At 43.8% G+C, this 23,343-nt stretch overlaps 1 protein-coding gene across 8 annotated transcripts in view; it reads right to left on the bottom strand.

The window, feature by feature from the left end:
* Positions 1 to 23,343, bottom strand: part of LARGE1 (LARGE xylosyl- and glucuronyltransferase 1) — a 513,801-nt gene that overhangs the window by 231,890 nt on the left and 258,568 nt on the right. For all 8 annotated transcript variants that reach the window (XM_064590661.1, XM_064590660.1, XM_054506843.2 and 5 more), the window contains one exon: positions 18,801 to 18,924. In XM_064590661.1, the coding sequence (XP_064446731.1) occupies positions 18,801 to 18,924 (124 nt within the window). The remainder of the gene's footprint in view (positions 1 to 18,800; positions 18,925 to 23,343) is intronic.

Raw genomic sequence — 23,343 nt, 5'->3', positions numbered from 1 at the left:
GAGGCTTATAAAGAAAAGAATACAAGGTTTAGACAAAAACAAGATTGCACAGTGGCTGATTCAAGGAGGGCTCTCTTGGGTCGCAGCAATGAGCTTGATGGGACTGAGGCTGTCCCTCACCCAGCAAGAGGGATTTCATGTTTCTACTAGGCCCAGGCACCCCCTCCACCCAGAGCATAAGCCTCATCCTAAACGCAACTTCACATAGAACCAAGAACTCCAAGCTCCAGGTGCTGGGCACCTGTTATTACTTAGCATCCTCCTAAACACTTCTCCCTAAGCTCAGGCTCTCTTGTACCAGAGTCCCAAATGTTAGCTTCACTCCCATGCTTTCCCAACACAAAGCAGGGCAGGTTCCTTGTGCTGGGTCACAGCCCCAGATCCACCTAGCTGTGTCCCAACCGGGCTCACCTAAAGAATGATGCACGTATGCACCTGATGATCCTGCACTATGCAATTATTTAGGGGGAAAAAATCACAGTATCAGCACTTCTCCAACTTGGTCAGCTCCCAGTCACACACATTATACTCCCTACCTACCATCTCTAAGTGGGTATCTAGGTGACAGAACTCTTGCTCTTCCCACTAAAGCATGCCCCTGTGTCAGTTTCCCCCCAATACAGACAAGACTACCATGCACCCACCAGCTTGTTCCAGAATTCTAGTAGGTGAACTTGATTCCTCTCTCCCTCCACTGACACATTCAACAGGTCCAAAGCTCTGTCACTTCAGCTGTAAACAATTAATCTGCCTTTAAGGGTAGTCAACTGAAAGGAAGAAGGCTGTCTAAGGAGGAGACTTTTAATTAAAACACGTCTAGGGGCGCCTGGGTGGCTCAGTCGTTAAGCGTCTGCCTTCGGCTCAGGTCATGATCCCAGGGTCCTGGGATCGAGCCCCGCATCGGGCTCCCTGCTCGGCCGGGAGCCTGCTTCTCCCTCTCCCACTCCCCCTGCTTGTGTTCCCCTCTCTCGCTGTGTCTCTCTCTGTCAAATAAATAGAATCTTTAAAACAAAACAAAACAAAAAACACGTCTATACCTTCTCTTTGAGAATGGTCATAGCAGCAAGTCTGGAGTAGATGAACCAATTCTATTCGTTATTTTTCACTCATACACCAAGACATCCTGCCCCCAGGACTCATACTGTTACCAGGTCACCGGTCCTGAGAACCTTAAGATCAGGGTCTTGGACTTACTCATTTTAGTAATGCCCCACAGCACAATGAGTTGGCATTCTGTTGCAAGTTATCTAATAAATAGCAGAAACAGAACCTCAGGAAGGAACTTGACAATGCTCATCCCATCCAGCTCCCCTTTTGCCCTCAGACCCACTGAACAGATCAGGGACATTAATTTTTAAATGGATTCTGCACACTGCAAAGTCAAAGTTCAATTTTCCAAATATAAGGCCAGTTAGGTCCACACTCATCTGCTACTAAGCATGCTTCTCTCTGCCTTGTGTACCCTGTGGGCAATTCACATGCACACATGTATCTCCTCCATCTGAGCATCCCTTGTGGCAGATTCACTATTTTACCTCAGAAACTCCCCTAGTGCCTTCTAAAATATTTTGCGGGGATGCCTGGGTGGCTCAGTTAGTTAAGCGACTGCCTTCGTTCGGCTCAGGTCATGATCCTGGAGTCCCAGGATCGAGTCCCGCATCGGGCTCCCTGCTGTCAGCAGGGAGTCTGCTTCTCCCTCTGACCCTCCCCCCTCATGCTCTCTCTCTCTATCTCATTCTCTCTCTCAAATAAATAAAATCTTAAAAAAAAATAAATAAATAAAATAAAATATTTTGCGTATAGTAGACATTCACTTTGTTTGCTTTTAATTCAAATGTGGGCATACTGGCATATGGATACTGAAGACTAGAAGGTAAAAGTAATCTAATTTTTTTTTCCCATAGGCATCGTGAAGAGTCCTGGAGGATAGTCTTTGTGAACTAGTTTATTAGTTTCTTCTACCATCAAAAGGTCTGGCCTTCCTAGGTGGAAAAACAGAAGGCCAGGCAGATAAAAGAAATGCATTTCTTTCTTTTCTGACAGAAAAAGTACAATGATGAGGGTATTAAGTTTTATAGCTAAGCTCAGCAGATAATAAGCAAAGGATTCCTGCTTGGGGAAAGGTATGCGCTTCTTTGGGCAGTGAAAGCCTCTCATTAATTCACAGAGCCAGACAAAAAGCTCTTACGCCTTCTCTCCACCCTCTTCCTCAAACCCTCCTTGTTCCAGATAATGATGTACCCAGCATGGGTACACCCCCCCTCTTTCCCCCTTCGCTTCTGGAAGTCACACTGGCTTCAAGATCCAGCTCCAAATCCCCTGTCTCCCGGGAAGCTGGCCCTGACTATCCAGCTGGTAACTGACTGGTACCGCACCACTCCCGATTTCATTCACCGACACTAAATTCCTGCACAAGACATTCACTTTTCTACGTCTGGACTCTGCTGGAACCCTGCGCATTCAGCAAATCCTTATCTGCTGATGGACTTGTACCAAGGTATAGATCTGAGTCACTTCCTCTTAACTGAGAAGTCAGCACCTGTTAATTAGAGTTAGCATCAGGTTTCCCAAGTCAGCCATTTTCGCTGGGCCACCGAGAACATGGAAACCACGGGCAGCGCATCTACTTGAATCTTGGAGGGGCCGGGAACTTCCCCAGAATAAGTGCCTTGGGAAATCCCAACAAAGTTACCCAAACCAGATTCTGAACGAGTTAACTCAGAAGTCACAGACTAAAAAGAGCAAGTAAGGAAAGAACAAAATATGCATTTTCTAAATATGCATTTTCTTCCCACAACAAACCTACAAAGGGAAGTTGTGAGAGACTACTGGTTGCCTACTCAGAGCAGCTCTTCTAGTTCTCTCTTGTAAAGGCTGCAAACATGCAGACACGCAGAAACCCTCACTTTCCCAGGCTCCCCTGTAGACAGGATGTGGACACATGGCCATCCTGACCAATGCACCGGAGGGGAAGTCTGTTGGGAGATTCTGGGAGGAAGATTTCCTCCCCGAGAGAAGAATAAGGCTTTTGTTTTCCTTCCCAATGTCCTGAGAGCAGAGGACTGCTGGGTTTGCTATGACCAGTGGACCATGAGGAGCCCAAGAGAACCCCCAAGAAAACCACCATCTCTCATGGAAGTGCCAATTACTTGCAAGAAAAATGAATAGGTTAAGCCATATTTACTGGGATAGTTCTTCCTTTCTTTTTCTTTTTTTAAATTGTACCAAAAGCAATCTAATTGATATTAGATCATCATGGGAAAGACCAGGAACCACAACAGTTCTGTACCTTCTCTTTGGGAACTGTCATCACATAAAACTGTCTGAGTCTACAATAGATGAACCAGGTCTATTCTGACCTCACAAATAATGCAAGTAAGAGTCACTGGGGCTGCACAAAAGAGCATGAAGCAATTCCTTAGTGACCTGCTTCTCCATTGTACTGGTCCCTTGTACAAGGACATCTCAAACATGATCCAAGCAAAAAGGGTGGATTTACGAATACACACAGCCCCAAGAAGTTCCTGGGTGTTCTTCCAACCACATTCTCCCCTGCAAGACCCTCTCACAGAAATGGCAGCACGTGACTGCTACCATTCACAGGCAGGAGAGCCGAACCCCACAGTGTGCATGCGCTCTCCTACCCCTCAGCACGCCATGCTGCCCACCACACAGGGAGAACACAGTTTCTCTTCCAGTTACCTGCGTGATATCATTATGTTCTCTTCGTGTTTCTCCTTCTCTTCCTTCCTTCTTTAAGAAGGAAAAATATACTTTTAAAACTGTGCTAACTATATAAATTTCGAATAATACGGCAACAACAAAAAGAACTGGAGTCCCTATACCCAGAGAAAAACTATTAAATGGTGCCCTATGTGTTTCCTTTTTTCAATAATTATGTAACTATTTGGATGACCTTAAATTTGGGGGGGGGAGGAGGAGTTTGTGTCTTTTTTTTAATTTAATATTACATCACGAGTATTTTCCCTCTTCATTGATTCAAGCAACATTCAACTTTGTTATTAAACCACTAAAAATCTCATCAAAAAAACAGACTTTGAAAAGCTTCAAATATCCCATTGTGAAAATGTACCACAACACTACCCTTTTGCCACTATTGGGATTTAAGCTGGGTCTAATTTTTGCTACTGTAAACAAACAATACCATCATGAAATCCTTTGACTCCACCTCTTTTTCCTCAGGGCAGGGAATGTCTGCATCCTGCAGCTTGCATTTTTTTTTTTTAAAGAATCTTGAGAAGTGCTGCCACACCATTAAAAAGAAAAGGATTCTGATGTTCATTTATACCACTTTCACAAGAGTTGGTCCCAGTGGATACCTGCCAGTATTGCATAATACATTTTTTAAAAGCCTTTGCCATTTAGATATAAAAATCTTATTTTCCCATTTCTTTGAATACATAGCAATGCTGTTATATTACTACAAACACTTTATCATCTGCTTTTCCAATTTTGTGAATTCCTTTATTCTGATCCTTCACCCATTTTTCCATTGGTCTACTTTTCCTATTGATTTGTGAGCTCTTTATGTCCTCCTCATGTCTATTCCAAGTATCATTTTCCCCATTTATCACTTGCCATTTAATTTTGTTTCAGTTGCTGATTGACATTCAGAATTTTCCCTTTTCCAATTAATTTCAATTAATCAAATCACTAGAGTTTTGCTTTGACTATTTTTTTTCCATTTCTCTTTGACATATACAAATTTTCCTTGCCCTTGGATGAAAATTCTCATATTTTTTTCCTAGTCTGAATGTTTCTCCTTTTAAACTTAAGTCTTTAACTACCCACAATTTATTTTTGTATCTGGCGATGTCCTATTTGATCTTTTCCCAAATGCTCAGTCTTCACAATAATGCCTTTTGCTGCATAATCCATTCTTTCTCCAGGGGTTGGAAATTCTTCCTTGAGCAAAGGTTGATAATTACCCAGAACATAAGATATCACTCTTTCCTTTCATATTCACAGCTGATAGAAGTAACTGCTCCTGGGACTCTTCCCTGCTGAGTGGAGGAAAAGCCTCAGCATTCTTATTAAGACTCTTTCATTCAAACATTTACTTAGAGTCAATTATGTGCAAGCACTATGCTAACAGTGGGAGACAGATAGGGTGGTTAAGAACAGAGGGGGTCCATGCATGTGGACTTCACATTGTAGTGGATGAGTCGGGCTTATGAGCAATACTTAGGCATTAAAGGTACTGAAGAAATAAATACACAAGAGAAGTGTTCAACAAATAACTACACAATGATGAGTGTTATGAAAAAGGAAACAGTGGCATGACAACCCAGAGCAGGGGAACACAAACATTAACAGAATGCTGGGCCAAAAACAGTTTCCTTGAGATTTAGACTAAGCTCTAAACAATAGATGGGGAAGGAGGTGAGGAGGGAAGACCTCTATTTCAGGTAACATGGTGACCTAGATATACTAGAACACTGTATATAGCACTGTATATAATATATATGCATACATATATATTTTATGTATATAACATATATTAATATACGTGCATATATAAATAATGTATAAATTTTCTTCAAAGGGCGAGGAAAATTTGTATATGGCAAAGAGAAATGGAAAAAAATAGTCAAGGAAAACTCCAGTAAGTTTGATTAGCTGAAATGAAAAATATTTCAATTTGATTTAATTGAAATGTATATATTTTATATACAACATTGTATATATGTATGTATGCAATGTATATATATGCATATGTATACATATATTCAGTGTTATATATTATATACAACGTATGCATATTATAAATACATACCATATTTGTATATTATATATAACTAACATACATAGTACATACTAAAATGTATGTTATACATATACAATCGAAATACACCTATGTAAGGGATGGCATTTTACAGAGTGTTATGTTCTAGGAATCAAAACCCAGACCGACTGCCAGGCTGAAGGGCCCTGATCCTGTTTCCAGCCCCTTCTAGCCAAGAAGTCTTGGCCAAATTGCCTCCAGTTTCAAGTTCCTCATCTGCAACATGGGATCATCATAGCACTAACTTTAAAGAGTGGTTGTGATAATTGAGAGAACCCACATTAAATACTTAGTACTGTATTAAGTACCAAACAAATGCTGGCTTTTACTGTTATTTTACTACCATTTTCTATGTATATTGTTGTCAACCATCTTATTCAGTGTTTAGCTTAATATTTTCTCCATTGCTCATTCCTAAATTGGCCAGAGGACTGCCATTTTCTCATACACAGATCCAGCTTTCAAAAATTTAATTCTAGTTTTGCGTTTTACTTTTCTTATTTCACAGCCTTCTGCTATTAACTTTATTTTCCTTCTGCTTTCCTTAGGTCCATACCATTATTCTTGTTTAAATTATCAAATGTAATGTGAGGTGCATTTATCATCATCCTTATGTTTGAATAATGAAGGCACTTGTAGGCTATTAAAACATCTCCAATGACAGCTTTGAGCACATTCCATAAGCTTTACTGTGAAATATTCCTCTTTTGTGGTTTTCAAAATAGGCTATAATTTTTAGTTTTACTTCCTTTTGGATTAAATAAGCATTTAGAAAAATTCTTCACCTTCCCCTAATTTCCAGGTATGTTGAATCTCCCGTTTGAAAGTTTCTGATGTAATATTACTTCATTGCAACCAAGAATGGGGTCTGTATAATTTTTACATTTGGAATTTAATGAGGTTTTCTTGTGCCCTCAATTTATGTAATTTTTTCATAAACACATGAAAATCCAATTTTATTCCATTTTATGGATATGAGCTTTCATATCTACTCATAATGATTATATCTTAAAACTATCTTTGTCATTAACAATATGATTTGCCTTTTTAGTGGCTGAAACTCTATCAATATATCCTATATTTCTATCAGTTTTTGCTTTATATATTTGAAAGCTTTCTACTTAGAAAACAGCTTGGCTATTTCCTCTTATGAATATCGCACTTGTCAATTCGAAATTGCTAATTTCAATTAAACATACTTTATAGTTGAGATAATCTGAAATTTAAATCTGTACCTTCTTTTTCTTCATATGTCTGAGACATCCTATATATAAATTTATTTTTTAATTTTATAATTTTAGATATATTTCTTGAAGATTGTAAGCATACAGTTAAGATACTACTACTTAATCAAGCATCAGGGTTTTTTCCAATAACAGAAGTTTAAAGCATGTATATTTGTTAAAATAAGTGATGTTGGTTTTGCTTCTGGAATAGTATTTTTATGCATTATTTTTCAGCTTTGAGAAAAAAATTACATGCATCACAAACACCCCTTTTAAATGAACAATTCAGCAAATATATACAGTCTGCAACCACCACGCAATTACTTTATGTAACAATTGTATCACCGTCCCCCCCATTTCCCTCACACCCCTTTTCAGGTGATACCCTCCGCCCCATTCTTTGGCCCTTGGTACCTCCTATCTTGCTTTCAAGAATTTTGTATAAGTGTAAAATATGCAGTCCTTTGCGTCTGGCTTTTTGAGATTCACTGATACTGTTGTATGTATCATATTAACTGCTGAATAGCATTCCATTAAATGGATATACCAGAACTGTTTTCTCTTATTGATGGACATTTGCATTCTATGAATAAAGATGCCATGAAGATTCACATACCAATTTTTGCGTGTGCATGTTTTTATTTCTCTTGTGTGAATACCTAGGAGTGGTACTGGTGGGCCATAACATGAGTCTGTTAAACTGACAAACTGTTTTACAAAGTGGATGTACCGTTTTACATGTCTACTAATGTACAATAGTGCTGGTTGTCCCACATTCTCACCAACACCTGCATTGTCAGTTTTTTTAAATCTTGGCCATTGTAGTAGGTGTGAAGTAGAACTTCTTGATGACCTTAATTTGCATTTCCCTGATGACTAATGATGTTGAGCACTTTTGTAGGGATTCACTGGTTATCCTTGTCTTCTTTACTGATGTGTCTCTTAACATCTGTTGCCCATTTTTAAATTGAGTCATTTGTCTTCTTTTTTTTTTTTTTTTTTAAAGATTTTATTTATTTATTTGACAGAGAGAGACAGCGAGAGAGGGAACACAAGCAGGGGGAGTGGGAGAGGGAGAAGCAGGCTCCCCGCAGAGCAGGGAGCCCGATGCGGGGCTTGATCCCAGGACCCTGGGACCATGACCTGAGCCGAAGGCAGACACTTAACGACTGAGCCACCCAGGCGCCCTGAGTCATTTGTCTTCTTGTTATTGTTCTAAGAGTTCTCTGCATATTCCAGATACAAATATTCTACCAGACATATGCTTTGCAAATATTCTCTCTGAGTCTGTGGCTTGTCATTTTCTTATTAATGTCTCGAAACAACAAAAACTATCAGTTTAGATGAAGTCCAATTTATTAGTATTTTTTTCTCTTTTAGTCTGTGCTTTTCATATCCCACTTGAGAAATCTTTGCCTAACCTAAGGTCACTAAGATTTTCTCCTCTGTTTTCTTCTACCAGTTCTATTGTTTTAGTTCTTATATTTAGGTGTAAGATTCATTTTAAGTTAATTTTTCCATATGGTTACAAAGAGGGTCAAGGGTCATTTTCCCCCCAAATGTATATCTAATGTTCCAGCATCATTATTTTTTTTCTCTCTCATTTTGTTTTTGCTCCCTACCTACTTCATACAGACTTTGTTTCACTTGCAATATTCATCTCCAATAACTTAGTTTTAATTCTATTTATAATTTTACTCATGGTCACCTTTGAGTTTTGCAGAAACATCCTACTTTTTCTTTCCCCCTGATGATCAGAGTGGAGTTCCGGAATTCTACCTGAGTTATACAAAACACAAGAAACTTAGCACCTGTAAATCCAACACGCACTTTCCAATTGGTTTTAAATGACTGATCAGCACTCCAACATTCAGTGCAGCATCGTTTCCAATAGTCAAGAGATGGAAGCAACCTAAGTGTCCACTGATGGCAAATGGAAAAAGAATACTATACAACCGTAAAAAATAAGGAGGTCTGACCACTGTGACAACATGGATGGCCCTTGAGGGCATTATGATAAGTGAAATAAGACCGAGAAAAAGAAATACATATAATCTCACTTACACAGGAAGCTTAGGAAAAAAAAAACCCAAAACAAAACAAAGAAACAACCCGCCCCCCCACACCACCCAGCTCACAGATACAGAGAAGGCCTGGATGGTTGCCAGAGGTGCAGGGTGGGCAAAATGGGTAAAGTGGCAACAACAACAAACAAGAAAACTATTTGGTTATTTGTGTAGGTTTTTAAGAATGGCATCTGCATTTATCTTCACAACTGACTTAAAACAATTATTTACACATCATTCTCCGTGTAACTTCTTTTAGTATACACTGCTCCTCCTCTAAAACAAGACCTTCTCATCATTCCTGAATGTTCATTTTGATTACTTTTTTTGGTTGGCTGGCAAATTACTGATGATACTTTCTTCAAGAAGTATACACTGGTGTATTTTGTGAGCTCTTGCACAGAATATCATTTTCTGCTCTGTTTATACACGAGAAAACGTGGCTGATATTCTGAGGTCTCTGCTCAAAAAGGGCTGTAGACATTTTCTTAAGGACGTCTATTATTACAGCAAAAAGGCTCAGGCAGAATTTTTATTCTTCAAAGATATGTGTCTCTCCACCCTCTGCCCTCGCATCACAGTGGAGCTTCAGAAATCAGGTTCCACTCCATAGCCACCAACCCTACGTGGCCACTGAGCCCTTGAAATGCAGCCCGTCCAAGTTGAGATGTGTGAAATATACATTGACTACTGAAGACAGTATGAAAAAAAGTATATAAAATATCTCCTTAGTAATTTTTAAAATACTGATCCTGTTGAAATGATCATGTTTTGGATATATAGGCTTACATAAAATGCTATATTATTAAAATTTCTTTCACTTGTTTCATTTTGCCTTTGGAAACGTGACCAGTAGAAAAACGCGAAATTATACCACTGATACGTCACTATTTCTATCGGAGAGTGCAGCTCAAGAGCCAGACTACTTAGTGTCATATTCTGGTTCACAATGCTGAATAATTTCAACGAGTCTCTTTTCTAAGATTCCATTTCCTCACCTGAAAATGGGTGAAAACAATTATACTAACCTCAAGGCTTACTGTGGGGATAAAATAATATTATGCATGTAAAGCTATTATGTTGGCACATAATCAATTCTTATTAATGAGAGTTATTATTCTTAAAGGAGGGATTTTTTTTTAATCCTCATAACTCAAATATGTTTTTAGGGTATCCCCTGATGTGGGCAACTTATCGCCCATTTAATCTGGACTGTAGGGGCTCCTTTTGATTTGCATGCAGAGTTCTTCTCGCCTCTTGAGAATCTTTCTTGGGTTTCATCATCCTATGGATGGACCACCCAACACGCTCACCTTAAAGTGCCAGGAGCTCCTAATTTTCCTTCCATTTTCACCCCACCACTTCTGTCACTCCATCCCAGGATAACATGTCAAAAAATATACCTCATCTAAAACACTGGAGCTCTAACATTTCACTCACCAAATCCAGCCTTTCAACCTTTCAAAACATTTGGACAAAAGCTCCTATTCTCACTGGGAAAATATCCTAACCTTCTAATTCCCAGTTCACTCTGCCCATCCTGTTCACCCATCAAATACCTCTGGTCTTTTTTTTTTTTTTTTTTTTGGTCAAGCTTAGATTTCAAAATCCATCACTATAATCACATTTTTGAATCACTGATGTTGGTTTTTAACTCAAGTTGTGGATAGCTACGGTCTTTTGGTACAAGAGAAAGCACTACATTAAAGGCCAAAAGAAGTAGGTTTTGGTTTCACTTCTACTTCCGATTAGCAGCATTCTTCTCTGTCCTTTGGTAAATTCCTTATTAACACAGGAAAACGGGTGTTGTTTCTACAGCATGGGATTCTTGAGGACACAGCGAAATAAGGTACACAAAAGCACTTCCTTCTTTATCCAGGGGAATGAACTCCGAACAAGAAGGCCACAGCCATGAAAATGGAAAGGGCTCAACATTCACGATGGGGAAAAGGTAGAACAGGAGACACTTAATTGCTTTCAATGTGTTTAAGCCTCTGAGCCAAGGCCAATTACAGCTCCTGATGGGGCACGTCAGGTACATAGATCTGACATGCCTGTTGTATTCTGAAGGCCCACAGAGAACAGTGGAGGAGACAGCGACGGACATGAGCACATTCAAGGAAGGCAACAACGTGGAAACCATATATTACACAGAAACGTCACAAGATAAATTTAAGTGTCAGCTACATTCCAAGCACTGCCATTTGGGCTATGGTTGAAAGAATGGAGAAGAGCAGAGAACTCAGGGGATCTGCTGGTCCCCAAGCAGATGGCTGACTCAGTCTACAGCCCCATGGCACAGAATCCAGGCATTTCCTGGAGCCACTTCTGACCAGGTTTTGTCCTAAGAGCTGGGCATAGAGATAAAAGTTACAGGTCTTGCCCTCCTGGTTCTCACAGTCTAGTGGGGAAGGCACACAAGTTAACAGACAATGATATATACACTTGCATTTGGTCTTTATTAATGCTCAGGACCAATGGGGGAATCAAAAAGATAAAAGATTTCAGTATAGCACAAGGCGAATATTTCTAACAGAGTTTCTAAATATGGAACATGGTCCTGTGGGAGGTAATGATCTCTTATCTCTGCAAGTATTCAAAAGCAAAAGATTAATGACCATTTATATAGAGTATTACAGAAGAAAGTGGAAGGTTATGCCAAATGAATGCCAAGTTCCTTCCTAATTAAGATTCTACGATTCTCAGAAGGAGACAGGGCCCATTCATTAGGACACTCCATTACACAAAGAAATATTTGCCTGTGTATAAAGTGAATTATACAACTGTCACAGGAAAGATTCTTTTCTAATGCAGATGACAATTTTCTGTTGGTTGCTTACAATTTTCCATGTGTGGTATTTAAAAGCCAATGACTAGCCTTCTAAATACGTTTTCAGATGCATTTCACTCATCCATGCCCATTCTATGATCTCACCCTTGTTATCCAAGAGAGTAGAGCCTATGGCAAAGGCCAGAGGTGCATTGCTGGCCTTCGAGAACCAGCCCTCATATTCACAAACCACATGCATAATCCAGGGCCCAAGAAAAACAATGAAGAGTGGGAGAATAGTAACTTTTCCAGACCCGGACATAATATTTAACCCCAGTCAGCCCTCCTATATAACATGAGAGCCAAAAAGAGAGAAGGAACAAGAGCGAAGATTTAAGAGATTAATCATAGCCATTTTCTTTTTTTTTTTTTTAAAGATTCTATTTATTTATTTGAGAGAGAGAGAATGAGAGAGAGCACATGAGAGTGGGGAGGGTCAGAGGGAGAAGCAGACTCCCCGCCGAGCAGGGAACCCGATGCGGGATTCGATCCAGGGACTCCAGGATCATGACCTGAGCCAAAGGCAGTCGCCTAACCAACTGAGATACCCAGGCGCCCCAATCATAGCCATTTTCAAATCTAGGAAAAGAGAAGGAATAAACACAGAATTTGTGACTGCCTACTATGTGCCAAACACCATGTGCTTTCCATTATGAGACCTCATTTACTGCATTTAATCTTCACCAGTAAAGAGGGGCTAGAGGTAACACTTTTAAAAAGACAATTAAGCAATGTGTGTTACCCTCAATATTACGTGTTATTAGTGAAGCTGCACAAGGCAATTCCAAAGGTCACACCTACTTCACCTCGCTTCTCACTCTTCTGCGGGGCATCTTAGAGCAGATCATGTCCTCCATGAGACAAGTCCCAGGACTCCTCTCCTTCCTCTGCAGGCCAAGCCTCACTGGAACCTGCTCCAGCCCCATGGGGGTATTTGGTGACTGTACATGAAGTTCAACCACTATCAAGCGTGGTGCCTTTGAATCACAGCCCAGGCCCCACAATACAAACACCCAGACCCAATTCTGGGAAGAGGAGTGTGTTGGAAAGAATCACATGTGAGATCCTGGACAATTCTTAACCCTCCCTGGGCCTCATCAGTCCAAAGACAGCTCTTTTTATAGGGCTTCCCTCGAACCCTGAAATCCTAGGACTTCTGTTTGCATCAGTCTCTCCTAACTGAAAATGGCTACCATTTATAGGAAGCACATCTTCCTGGGAAACAGATAGGGTAGGTAGCAGTTTACCCAGCCCCCTAATGAGAGGAACAATGGAAGTATGTCTCCCAAAGGACAGCAGGGTGCTGTAGGATGGCAGTTATCTAAAGAGAGCTTCTGCTATACTCCACAAAGACCGGCACAAAGGCAACAGAGTAGGAGTGGGAAGCCAATTTTTCCGAGTCAGCCATTAGTATTTTCTGTAGCCATAGCCCTGAATCTCACTTCATAACCTTTCTGATGTTGGTAACGAGCAGGCATCAGGTCTAAGAGAAAAGAAGATAAATTAGGACCCCCAGCTGGACAGGTGAATCATGAAACAGCCCCTGACCCAGCAGCTTCCCATTGTAGGCTCAGGATCATCCTCACCCCAGCTGATGGCATGGGGGTGACTTTCTGGGCCAACTGGGGCAAGATCAAAGGCTGGTCGGTATGCAGGGTCTTGTCTGAAAACTGGCAAGATACGTGTTGCTGATTTAAGGCAAACTGTCCAGAGAGTGACTGTTTCGTTTGGAAAACGACCCTCGGGGGGAAGTGATGGGGCTGTCCCGAACCCCAGCAGCAGCGGTGTCCTTTTATCTACAGCAGGAAGCTCCATCCCCAGTAGGTCTTGAATGCAGGGATCATGCTTAACGCATTTGTTCTTCAGCAACAAGCAGGAAAAAAAAACCACCACCAAGAGCTTAGAGGACCCTTGTCTAGACACAATTACGGGGTCCCAGCTGGAAAGCAGGCCAGAGGGGCACCTCAATCGGTTATGCGGCCGACTCTTGGTTTTGGCTCCGGTCATGATCTTGGGGTTCTGGAACTGAGTCCTGCATCAGACTCCATGCTCAGTGGGGAGTCAGCTTGAGATTCTCTCTCTCCCTCTGCCCCTCCCCTTGCTCAAGCTCGCGCGCTCTCTCAAATAAATAAATCTTAAAAAAAAAAATAAATAAAAGCAGGCCACAGAGAAGGAAATCTAACATAGGCGAGCACGGATTATGAAGTCAGGTAGTTCTGGGCTTTAATCCTGGCCCTGCCGTGTACGAGTTATATACATGACTTGGGCCTAACTAACCTCCCTATGCCTCAGGCTCCTTATCTGCAGAGTGGGGGTAATAATAGACCTGCTCCACAGACTTGTGAGCATTCTATAAAAGCAGCACATAAAACACAAGAAACAAAGTGCCCCATAAATAACAATGTTACACAGCAGCCTGATGGGGTCCAGAGGCCCTGAAAGCAGGAATTCTGAGTTCGAGCCCAACTCAACAATGGCCTTTTCATCCCACAGTGGCCGCAGCCCATGCCCCTCTCCTTCCCTCCAGACCTGCTCCACACCCGTGGCTCCTGAATTATACAATCCCATATCTCACAGCCTTTCATTGGAGAGGGAAAAGTTAAACAGCAGCCCTGGCATTTATTAGCTGCCTGATCTTAGGCAAATACTCTTCAACTCCATGCTTCAATTTATAAATTATCTGTGAGATGAAGGTCCGAGTGGCGGCATGCCGCCATCTACAAAGCTCCCCACGGAAAGAAGTCCCCCCTCCTGCGCCCCCTCCTGCACCTCTCTCCTCGGTTGGCAGGAGCTACAGACCTGCTCGGTCCTGGCAGCCTGTTGATATGGGGACTTGGAGGCTGGAAATGAATGGGCCCCGTAAACATCAGGAAGACCAATGAGACTTTCGTAGCCAACAGAGACCAGCAAGCTGAGCAATTGCTATTTGCAAACCTACACTAATTGGTCATTACCAAGAGCAGCATAGCAGTGCACCGCGGACCTCCCACAGTTCATTTTTAATCATGCACCCATCCCTCATAAATTTCCTCTTCCCTCTGAGTCCATTCTCCAGCACTAAGGGGCCCACAGGAGTGTTTCTGAGAAATGCCATTTCCAACAGCTGTACAAAGTGATTTCCCGGCGCCCGATCGGGGGAGGCCCTTGTGTGGGTCTGCCGAGGGTGCCAACGGACACGCTTGCTGAATGCAGCTGCACAACCCAGCACAAGTCCTTTCCTCTCCTGCTCTTCCTCCTTGCTAACGTCAGCGAATGGATGGTGTTTTAATGCGCTCATGGAAAGACACCTGTCCCGGGGCTGCTCCTGGGACGTTCCACAGGGTAGCACAGATGGAGCTGCCTTATTTATGCCCCTGCAGGGTCACTGGTAGACAGCTACCTGGCTGTCCGCCCATGCCCCCAGGCACAACGGGCCTCAGGAATGTGGTGAGGCCTGACCGCGATCAAGAAACCCCTTCCTAATGGCTTTACTACTCTTAGGGACCCAGCTCTGACTTTACTGTTGATCATCATTTTGCAAATATTTTCATAGGCAAGGCATCACCTAGACATTAAAGATACAAGGGTGATGAAAAGCAGACCTGTCTCGGCCCTTCTGGAGCCGTCGATCTAGGGGAGGGAAGGACATGTAGCAGCATATTCCACAAAGGCATGAAAGATCACACTCTGCGTTGAGGTCACCGAGGAAAGGTACGTGATCCTATGAGAACATACAACAAAGGATCCCCTGTGAGATAATGAACGCAGGGAAGGTTTCTCAGAGTAAATGTAGCTTAAGCAAAAGAACATGGAATTAACTAGCAATGGGGAAGAGGAGGCCGACTGGAACAGAGTTTAAGCGACAGGGGAATAACCTCTGCAGTGGCCCCCTGGTAGGTGGGGAGGGGCAGAGCAGATGTGAGGACCTAGTGCGTGAGCAATGGTACACGCGGGCTGGAGATGAAGCCGAGGGACGCAGGAGCCAGAAAGCGCAAGAAAATGCCACTCAGGGCTGTGGTCTCTAACGGGAACATGGGGAAACCACGGAGGGTTTTGTGCACGGGAAAGGGGATGGCATGGTTGGGCATGCTTTTGGGAAAGCCAACTCATCCTGCTGGTGGAGAACCCATCTGGGGGAGGAGTGAGCAGAGGGGAAAAGACTCATCTGGACAAAAACTGTTGTGTTGGGGAGAGGTCACAAATGCTTAGAGAAGGATGGTGGTGGGGGAGATGGAGGGCAGCTAGGACGTGGGGATAGGGACAGGGGGCCGTCAGAGATGAACTCTTGGTTCTGGAGGAGCAGCTAAGTAGGCAGATGGCACTGCTACAGCCGGAGACGCTCCAGCTGCAGGGACCGAACAGATCATGGTTCGGGGTTTGCAGAGCTGGATTCTATATAAATCATCACCACTGTGATCATCAAGTATGGCAACATCGTGTTTACAAAATGCTTTCATACTCATTGTCCTTACAGGATTCTGACAAGAGTCTCAAGGGACACAGGATGGTGGGACACGGGGGTTTCATTGGTAGGGAAATAAAATGCAGGTGTTTGGGACCTTGAATGGGGTGGTCAGCTAGAGGACAGGACACTGGAGACAATATCCTTCAGAACACATCTGATTGTATTTTTCTTCTTATTTTTTTAAGCCATAGAATCTCCAATTTGAATAGATAAAAGTCCAGGATGTAAAATAATGAACAGCTGGTCTTCCTGGATGAAAGTGGGCGTGCGAGAGTCAGAGCACCAGTCCCTCCGCCCCCCACGTCGTCCAAGACCTCAACCTCAGGGAAGCCCCAGGGTCCCCAGGAGCAGATTATAGCCCTACGTGCCTTACTCCTTCAGTCTCCCACTGTCAGTGGATTTCAAGATCATTCTGGTTTTTTTTTTTAGGTTTTATTTATTTGAGATAGAGCGCATACGCACAAGCAGGGGTAGAGGGAGTGGGAGAAGCATGCTCCCCACTGAGCGGGGAGCCTGATGCAATGCAGGGCTCGATCCTAGGACCCCAAGATCACAACCTGAGCCAAAGGCAGACACTTAACCAACTGAGCCACCCAGGCGCCGCAAGAGCATTTTAATCCTATGTTGCCTTGGCTGCAAAGGGGAGTAGGGCATTTTCAAAGACCTGCTGCATTTCAGACATTGCTGGGCCTTCACAGGAGTTAACTTGTTTAGTCCCTGCCTTGGTGGCTGTCAGCATGCCACCCAATAAACACCTGGTGGAGCCAGGGCTCAGAATCCAAATCAGATGGTTCTTCAAAGGCAAGCCAGGATGTGAACTTGGGGTTCTGTTGAACCACTTCTGTGTTTTCTTAAAAAAGTACGGGGTACAGGCATGCAAGGGGCAGGACACAGGATTGCCCAAAAAAGGAGAATGATGAAGGACGCAGAAGCATCCTGCATGCCGGGCGCTGTGCCTCCCCTCCCGTCGCTTTTCCCCACTGTGTTGGTGCTGAGACCCTGGGAGACAGAGAGGCTTGCTTCACCTTAATTAGCGTAGCAATTTGCTAAATTTTGTTTTTCCCTTTTAGGAGTGTTAATCAATTTTAGCTCAGAATAGACTGGAATGGCACACAAATTACCACGACAATCCCCAAATGCTAAATTCTGAACATCTCGATCAACCTCAGAGTCTAAAATTCGGGAAAATCAGAAACTCCGGCTGGCATCTCTGTGATCTATTTACAATGCTATGGCTCTGAAATGAAAAGATAATGGCTTTATGAGGTTTGGAACAAGCAATTTGCTAGAATCAGCCTCATGCCTAGGTGTTTAGTCCTTCCCAAGGTGACTGGAGACAGAGCATCAAAATATTTCTGCAAAGTTACATGTTCCTCTAGCAACAGCCATTTGTTAAATCCACATGCATTACAGGGTACCAACTATGCACCAGAAATGAGAAAAGAGTGAGACGTGCTCCCTGCCCCCTCCCCTATTAAAAAAGGTTCTAAACTAAAGCAGTAGACAAAGATCTCCTCTTTCCCAGAGAAGTCAGGGAAGGTTCTCGGAGGAAGTGCTGATACAGCAGAGTCCTGCAGGGTGAATAGGAGTTGTAACAAGGTAGGTGGAAGGGTATGTCAGCTAGAAGGAACAGCATAAGCAAAGGCTCAAGTGGAGGAGAGCGAGGAGAGACCAGAGATGGTTCCCTAGGGCTGAGTAACAGGCTGAAATTCCAGGAAGGACCCAGATGAGACAGGAAGAAGAGTCAAGAACTAGAAGCAGGACTTCTTGAGACCGTGAATCTCAATCCTGATCCAGGCAACGTGGCACTACGGATGGATTTTAAGCGAGGAAATGGCATGACCCAAATGAGTCTCGTTCGGTGAAACCTTCTGCTCCAACACAACCTTTAATATTTATTCAGCATAATCTTTTAAAGCACATTCACATATATTCTCTCACTTTTGCCCATTCATTATCCAATGAGGTTGGTATGATAATCATCTTTTTACTGATGAGAAAACAGACATAGCAAAGGTATAGATTATTTACGTTGTATCTTATGACGAGTAAATGACAATATAACAAAGTAAGACCCAGCCCCTTCTGACTCTGAATTCAGCACTGAGCTCACTGGGTAGCAGAATTCTCTAGAAGAGCCACCACAGACCGCTTTCAGATGCATACCAGGCCAATGGCCTCCCCCTCTAAAGAAAGCCTTGGTGGCCAGAACCGCCTATATCAGCATGCCTTCTGTGCTGATGATGTGGCCCCTTTCATGCTTTCCATAGTAAAATCAGATCTGGGCGGCAAACACCCTCAGTTACACCCTGGACATTCCCAGTTGAAAGCTGAGATTTCTGCCACTGCCAGTCTACAAGACCACAGCCAAGAAAAGTGTCCAGCACAAGGAGCTCAGGGAGGCACCTCTCTCTCCCGCCGCCCGTACCTTGAGCTCATCTGCATTGTAGAAGTCCACACGCACGGCGGGCACCATCCAGGTCTGGAAGAGCGTTGCCAGGATCTGCTCTGCGATGGAGTCGGCGATGAGGTGGAAGTGCAGGGGGTTCCGCCTGTGAAGTGGGGGGAAGAGGAGTCAGGAGGGACAAGGAAGGGAGTTCCAGCTACAAATCTACATTCTTACCAATTTGTAACATGTGGTTAGTTTCTCACAGCAGCTGGGAAAGGAAGTCAGGTGCATTACCAACCCAATGCTTGCTGGTAACCAGGATGCCAGAGCTGCAAAGGAGGGGAGGCATCTCACCCCACCTTAGGATTTCAGACAGGCTCACTGTTCCTGTTGGTAACACTCCAAGCCAACCGCCATGCCTGTTGCTAGTGTATTTGTGCTTCTAAAAACCTTAAGCAGAGCCTATGCAACAATTTGGCCAACCTTTATTTCTACCACCTAGACATTTGGGCATTAGTTTCAGGAGCAGATGGACAGAGAATAAAGTCTTCAGACCAGCTGAATGCCACAGACAAGATACTTCTCCCACTGCATGGTACGGAGTTCTGTTTTCTGCTTGTTCTTCTCCCAAAAGAAACTCAGGCACCCAAGATGGCATCATGGGGAGCCCCCATCACTGAATCCCAGCTTACCCTCACTTTTAATATTCCTACAGCTTTTATTTGTTCCCCTCAACCAGCCATTCCTGGGGGAGCCCCCAAAATACAAAGCTGCATCACACAAGGGCAAAGCTTCTAGAATCAAATGGAAATGGATTCAAATCCCAGTTGTGGCATTTATTAGTGGGGATTTGGGGCATGTCACTTCTCCCTCTGCACTGCTGCCACTTCGTTCTGTAAAATGTTCAGAAAAATCTCATCAGGCTACTATGTCAATTAGACAAGAGTAATACATAATGCATATCAAAAATAAACACAAGACCATAAACAGCAGATACACCTTCTAGTATCATAAATACTACAGAGCTAGCAGAAATAATAGCATCAACTGTATTACCACAAATGAGAACCTCTAGGAAATCTAAAGATGAAAATGCCCTGGTTCCCATGACCTCAAGGAGCTCACAATCCTAAGAGGGACCGAGGATCCACAATGTAATATAAACACAAGGTGGATCATAACATTGCTAACAACCACAACACAACACAACGTTCTTTGGGAGTAAAGGGGGAAAAAGGCTAATTCTGACTGGGTCAGGAGAACGTCGAAGAGCTGGGGAAGCTGTGCCCAGAAGATAAAGGAATTTGATGGGAAGCAAAGGGAGAGGGGACACTATCCAAGGAGAGGAACAGGAGACTATAGCCAGAGCCCAGGGCATGCCGGGAGCATGTGGGGAGAAGTGGTTAGCTGGGACTCGAGGGTCAGAGCAGAGGAGGAGAGAGGAGAGAGTGCAGGAAGCAGTGAACACCCAAGTAAACAGTACCGACTTCACCAGTGAGGCGTGGGGAGCAATGTGACCCATCTCTTAGCTCCTGGTCTCCTGAGACTCTCCCCAGACCTGTTCTAGATACACAGACCCTCTCTCAGTTTCCTATGCCCTTTCTTCACCTAAGACTTTGCATCTTCAATTTGCTCTGTAAGAAACTTTGCATTTGCTCATTTGATAAATACTTACTGAGCACCTATTACTTGCTGGGAGATGAGCAGGATGCTGGGGACAAGGTAAGATAACCATTGCTGACCTCACAAATCTCATGGTCTGGCCCCTCTTCTCCTACCCTTCACACCCCGCAGCCAGTATTTATCTCTTATTCAGCCTTTAGTTCTGAGATCTGCCATCGTTTTCTCCTAGAGTCCTTTCCTGACTACCCATGCCTGGCTCAGGGGCCCTTCCTAACAGAGAGTCATCTCAGTACCATGTACCCACCTTTAGGTTTTGATAGTTTGTTGACCTGTCTAGATCCCCACATGACTGTGAGCTCGGGGAGGTCAAGGATCATGCCAGTCATGTTCAAATATATCACCTCATAATCCACCTCTGTGCCTAGAATGCAGGAGTTCAATAGATGGATCGAATGGATGGATGAGTGATGGACAGTGGACAGATAAGGGGAACGGAGGTTCACGCGTCACGTAGAAGATGAGACTAGGGGAATGTGAAATGAGGATCTGATTTGAGGCCATGTCTGACGAAGAGCAGCAAGGAAGTTGAATCTAGAGGGATTTTAGGAAAAGAGATCTTAGATAAGGGGGGAAATGAAGTGGAAGAAGCAGAAGGGGACACTGAGGTTCCTGGGTTGGTGGTGATGTCTCCAGGACAGGGGATACAAGAGGAAAGGCACGTTGGAGGAAGATGAGAGGTTTGGGACTGGATGCACCAAGTTTAAGGTAAGGGTGGCTAAGCCTGGTGGAGCTGAATGGATGAGTTTAGACCTGAAGGCAATTAGCATCCAAGGCTAACCTGCCATATACATGACAGGTGCTCAGGGTGAGAAACAGAATAAATGAATAGAAGACACAATCAGGACTGCAGAATTTCTCTATGGGACCCAATGCCTGAACACTGCAAATTCTCCCATTAACTATCTATATTCAAGGGGAAGGGGCATATGTGCCCTATAGCATTCCTTGGAAGCCTTATTAGAAGCATCCCTGCAAGAAGCTATCAGTTGGCCTGAGTGATGATTGGTGGTCGTATATTTATCAGCCAATGACCTACCTGAAGGCTAAGTGAGAGGCAGCTAGTCAGAGTCCCTGGGAAGACAGATGGCCCACTCATCCGTCTGTCTGTGTTGGTACAACCATCCCCCCCTCCCACAGGAGCCCCAATGGAGTCTTATGCATCGAGAATGGATATAATTGTCAATTTGCATTTCTATCCACAATGGAGGAATGGCATAATTTCAGACACAGAGTGACAATACCAAAGAGATCAAGCTACGTAGATTTGTTCCAACAAAATCATGCTGCCCACGTGTCTCTGTCTTCACGTGCTGCTTGCTCTCCAGGGGATACTCACCCCCTACTAAGAGGTCCCGTGAATTCCTGTTCATCCTTCAGACTCCTTTTGCAAGTCAGCTCCTCCTGGACACCTTCTCTGAGCTCATCCTGGCCTCTTTTTTCCTGCTAACTTGGTATTTCCTATGAAAAACATGCCTAATGGGTCTGCCTTCAGCTCAGATCAGGATCCCTGGGATCGAGCCCCACATCGGGCTCCCTGCTCAGCAGGAAGCCTGCTTCTCCCTCTGCCTCTGCCTCTCCCCCTGTTGTGCTCTCTCTCTGTCAAATAAATAAATAAAACCTTAAAAGAAGAAAAAGAAAGAGAAACATGCCTACCATTTCCTTTCTTCTTCTTTTTTTAAGTAGGCTCCACACCCAGCATGGAGCTCAATGTGGGGCTTGAACTCACAACCCTGAGATCAAGACCTGAGCTGAGATCCAGTGTGATCCTCAACCGGCTGAGCCACCCAGGTGCCCCCAAACCTGCCCGCCATCTCTAGCATGACACTGCGATATGTTTTCAAACATGTGGCTCCTTGTCTCTACTGTGAGGTCTCTGAGGACAGAAACCATGTTTTCATCTCCATCCCTAGTGCCCAGAGGAGAGCCTGGCACATGACAGGTGCTCAACAAACACTTGTTCAAGAAGAAAAGGCGGCCAAAGTCCCTCTTTCTAAGTCCCCGTTAACCCTACCGTGAGAAGGTAATGACAGTCAACAGCGTCATCTGCATCAGTGGTACAGAGCTTGGGGCTCTGCTCCAGAACGTCTGGGTCGGAGCCCTGGTTGCATCAAGTACTGACTGAGCGACCATAAGCAGTTAATTCATCTTTTTTTTTTTTTTTTGACAGAGACACAGCGAGAGAGGGAACACAAGCAGGGGGAGTGGGAGAGGGAGACCCAGGCATCCCGTGGAGCTGGGAACCTGATGCAGGGCTGGGTCCCAGGACCCTGGGATCATGACCTGAGCCGAAGGCAGACGCATAACGACTGAGCCACCCAGGCACCCCGTTAATTCATCTTTTAAGGCCTCAATTTATTGATCTTCAAATCAGGAACATTAACAGTAAGTAAACAATATTGCATTGTAAGGATTAAATGATATAAAGTGCCTGGTGTGTAAGATCTTACTGTATGTTAACCACTGGTATGGTCTGAATGTGTGTGCCCTGCCCCCTCAAATTCATAGGTCAAATCCTAACCCCTAAGCTGATGGTATCAGGAAGTGGGGCCTTTGGCAGTGATTAGGTTGTGAGGGTGGAAACCTCCTGAAAGGGATCAATGTCCTTAGAAAGGAGGCTCCAGAGAGCTCCTGCCCACCTTTCATCATAGAAGGACACAAAGAGAAGTCAGCAGCCTGTAGCCAGAAAACAGCCCCCCGCCCCTTCCACCATCCAACCATCCTGGTGCCATGACCCCGGACTTCCCAGCCTCCGGGACTGTGAGGGATAGATCTCTGTGGTCTATGAGCCCCCGAGTCTGTGGAATTTTGCTACAGCAGCCTCAAGCAGACCAGGATAACCACTGTCAGTGCTAACCTAGGAAACCGTGATTTTCTCTGCTTTGCATTACTCTTCAAATGA

This window comes from Mirounga angustirostris, unplaced genomic scaffold (assembly GCF_029215605.1).
Source record: "Mirounga angustirostris isolate CCGP_5_RB_7025 unplaced genomic scaffold, mMirAng1.0.hap1 SCAF_5, whole genome shotgun sequence".
Taxonomy (NCBI): Eukaryota; Metazoa; Chordata; class Mammalia; order Carnivora; family Phocidae; genus Mirounga; species Mirounga angustirostris.
Note: the sequence above shows the minus strand (reverse complement) of the source record. Positions and strands in the feature narration are given on the sequence as shown.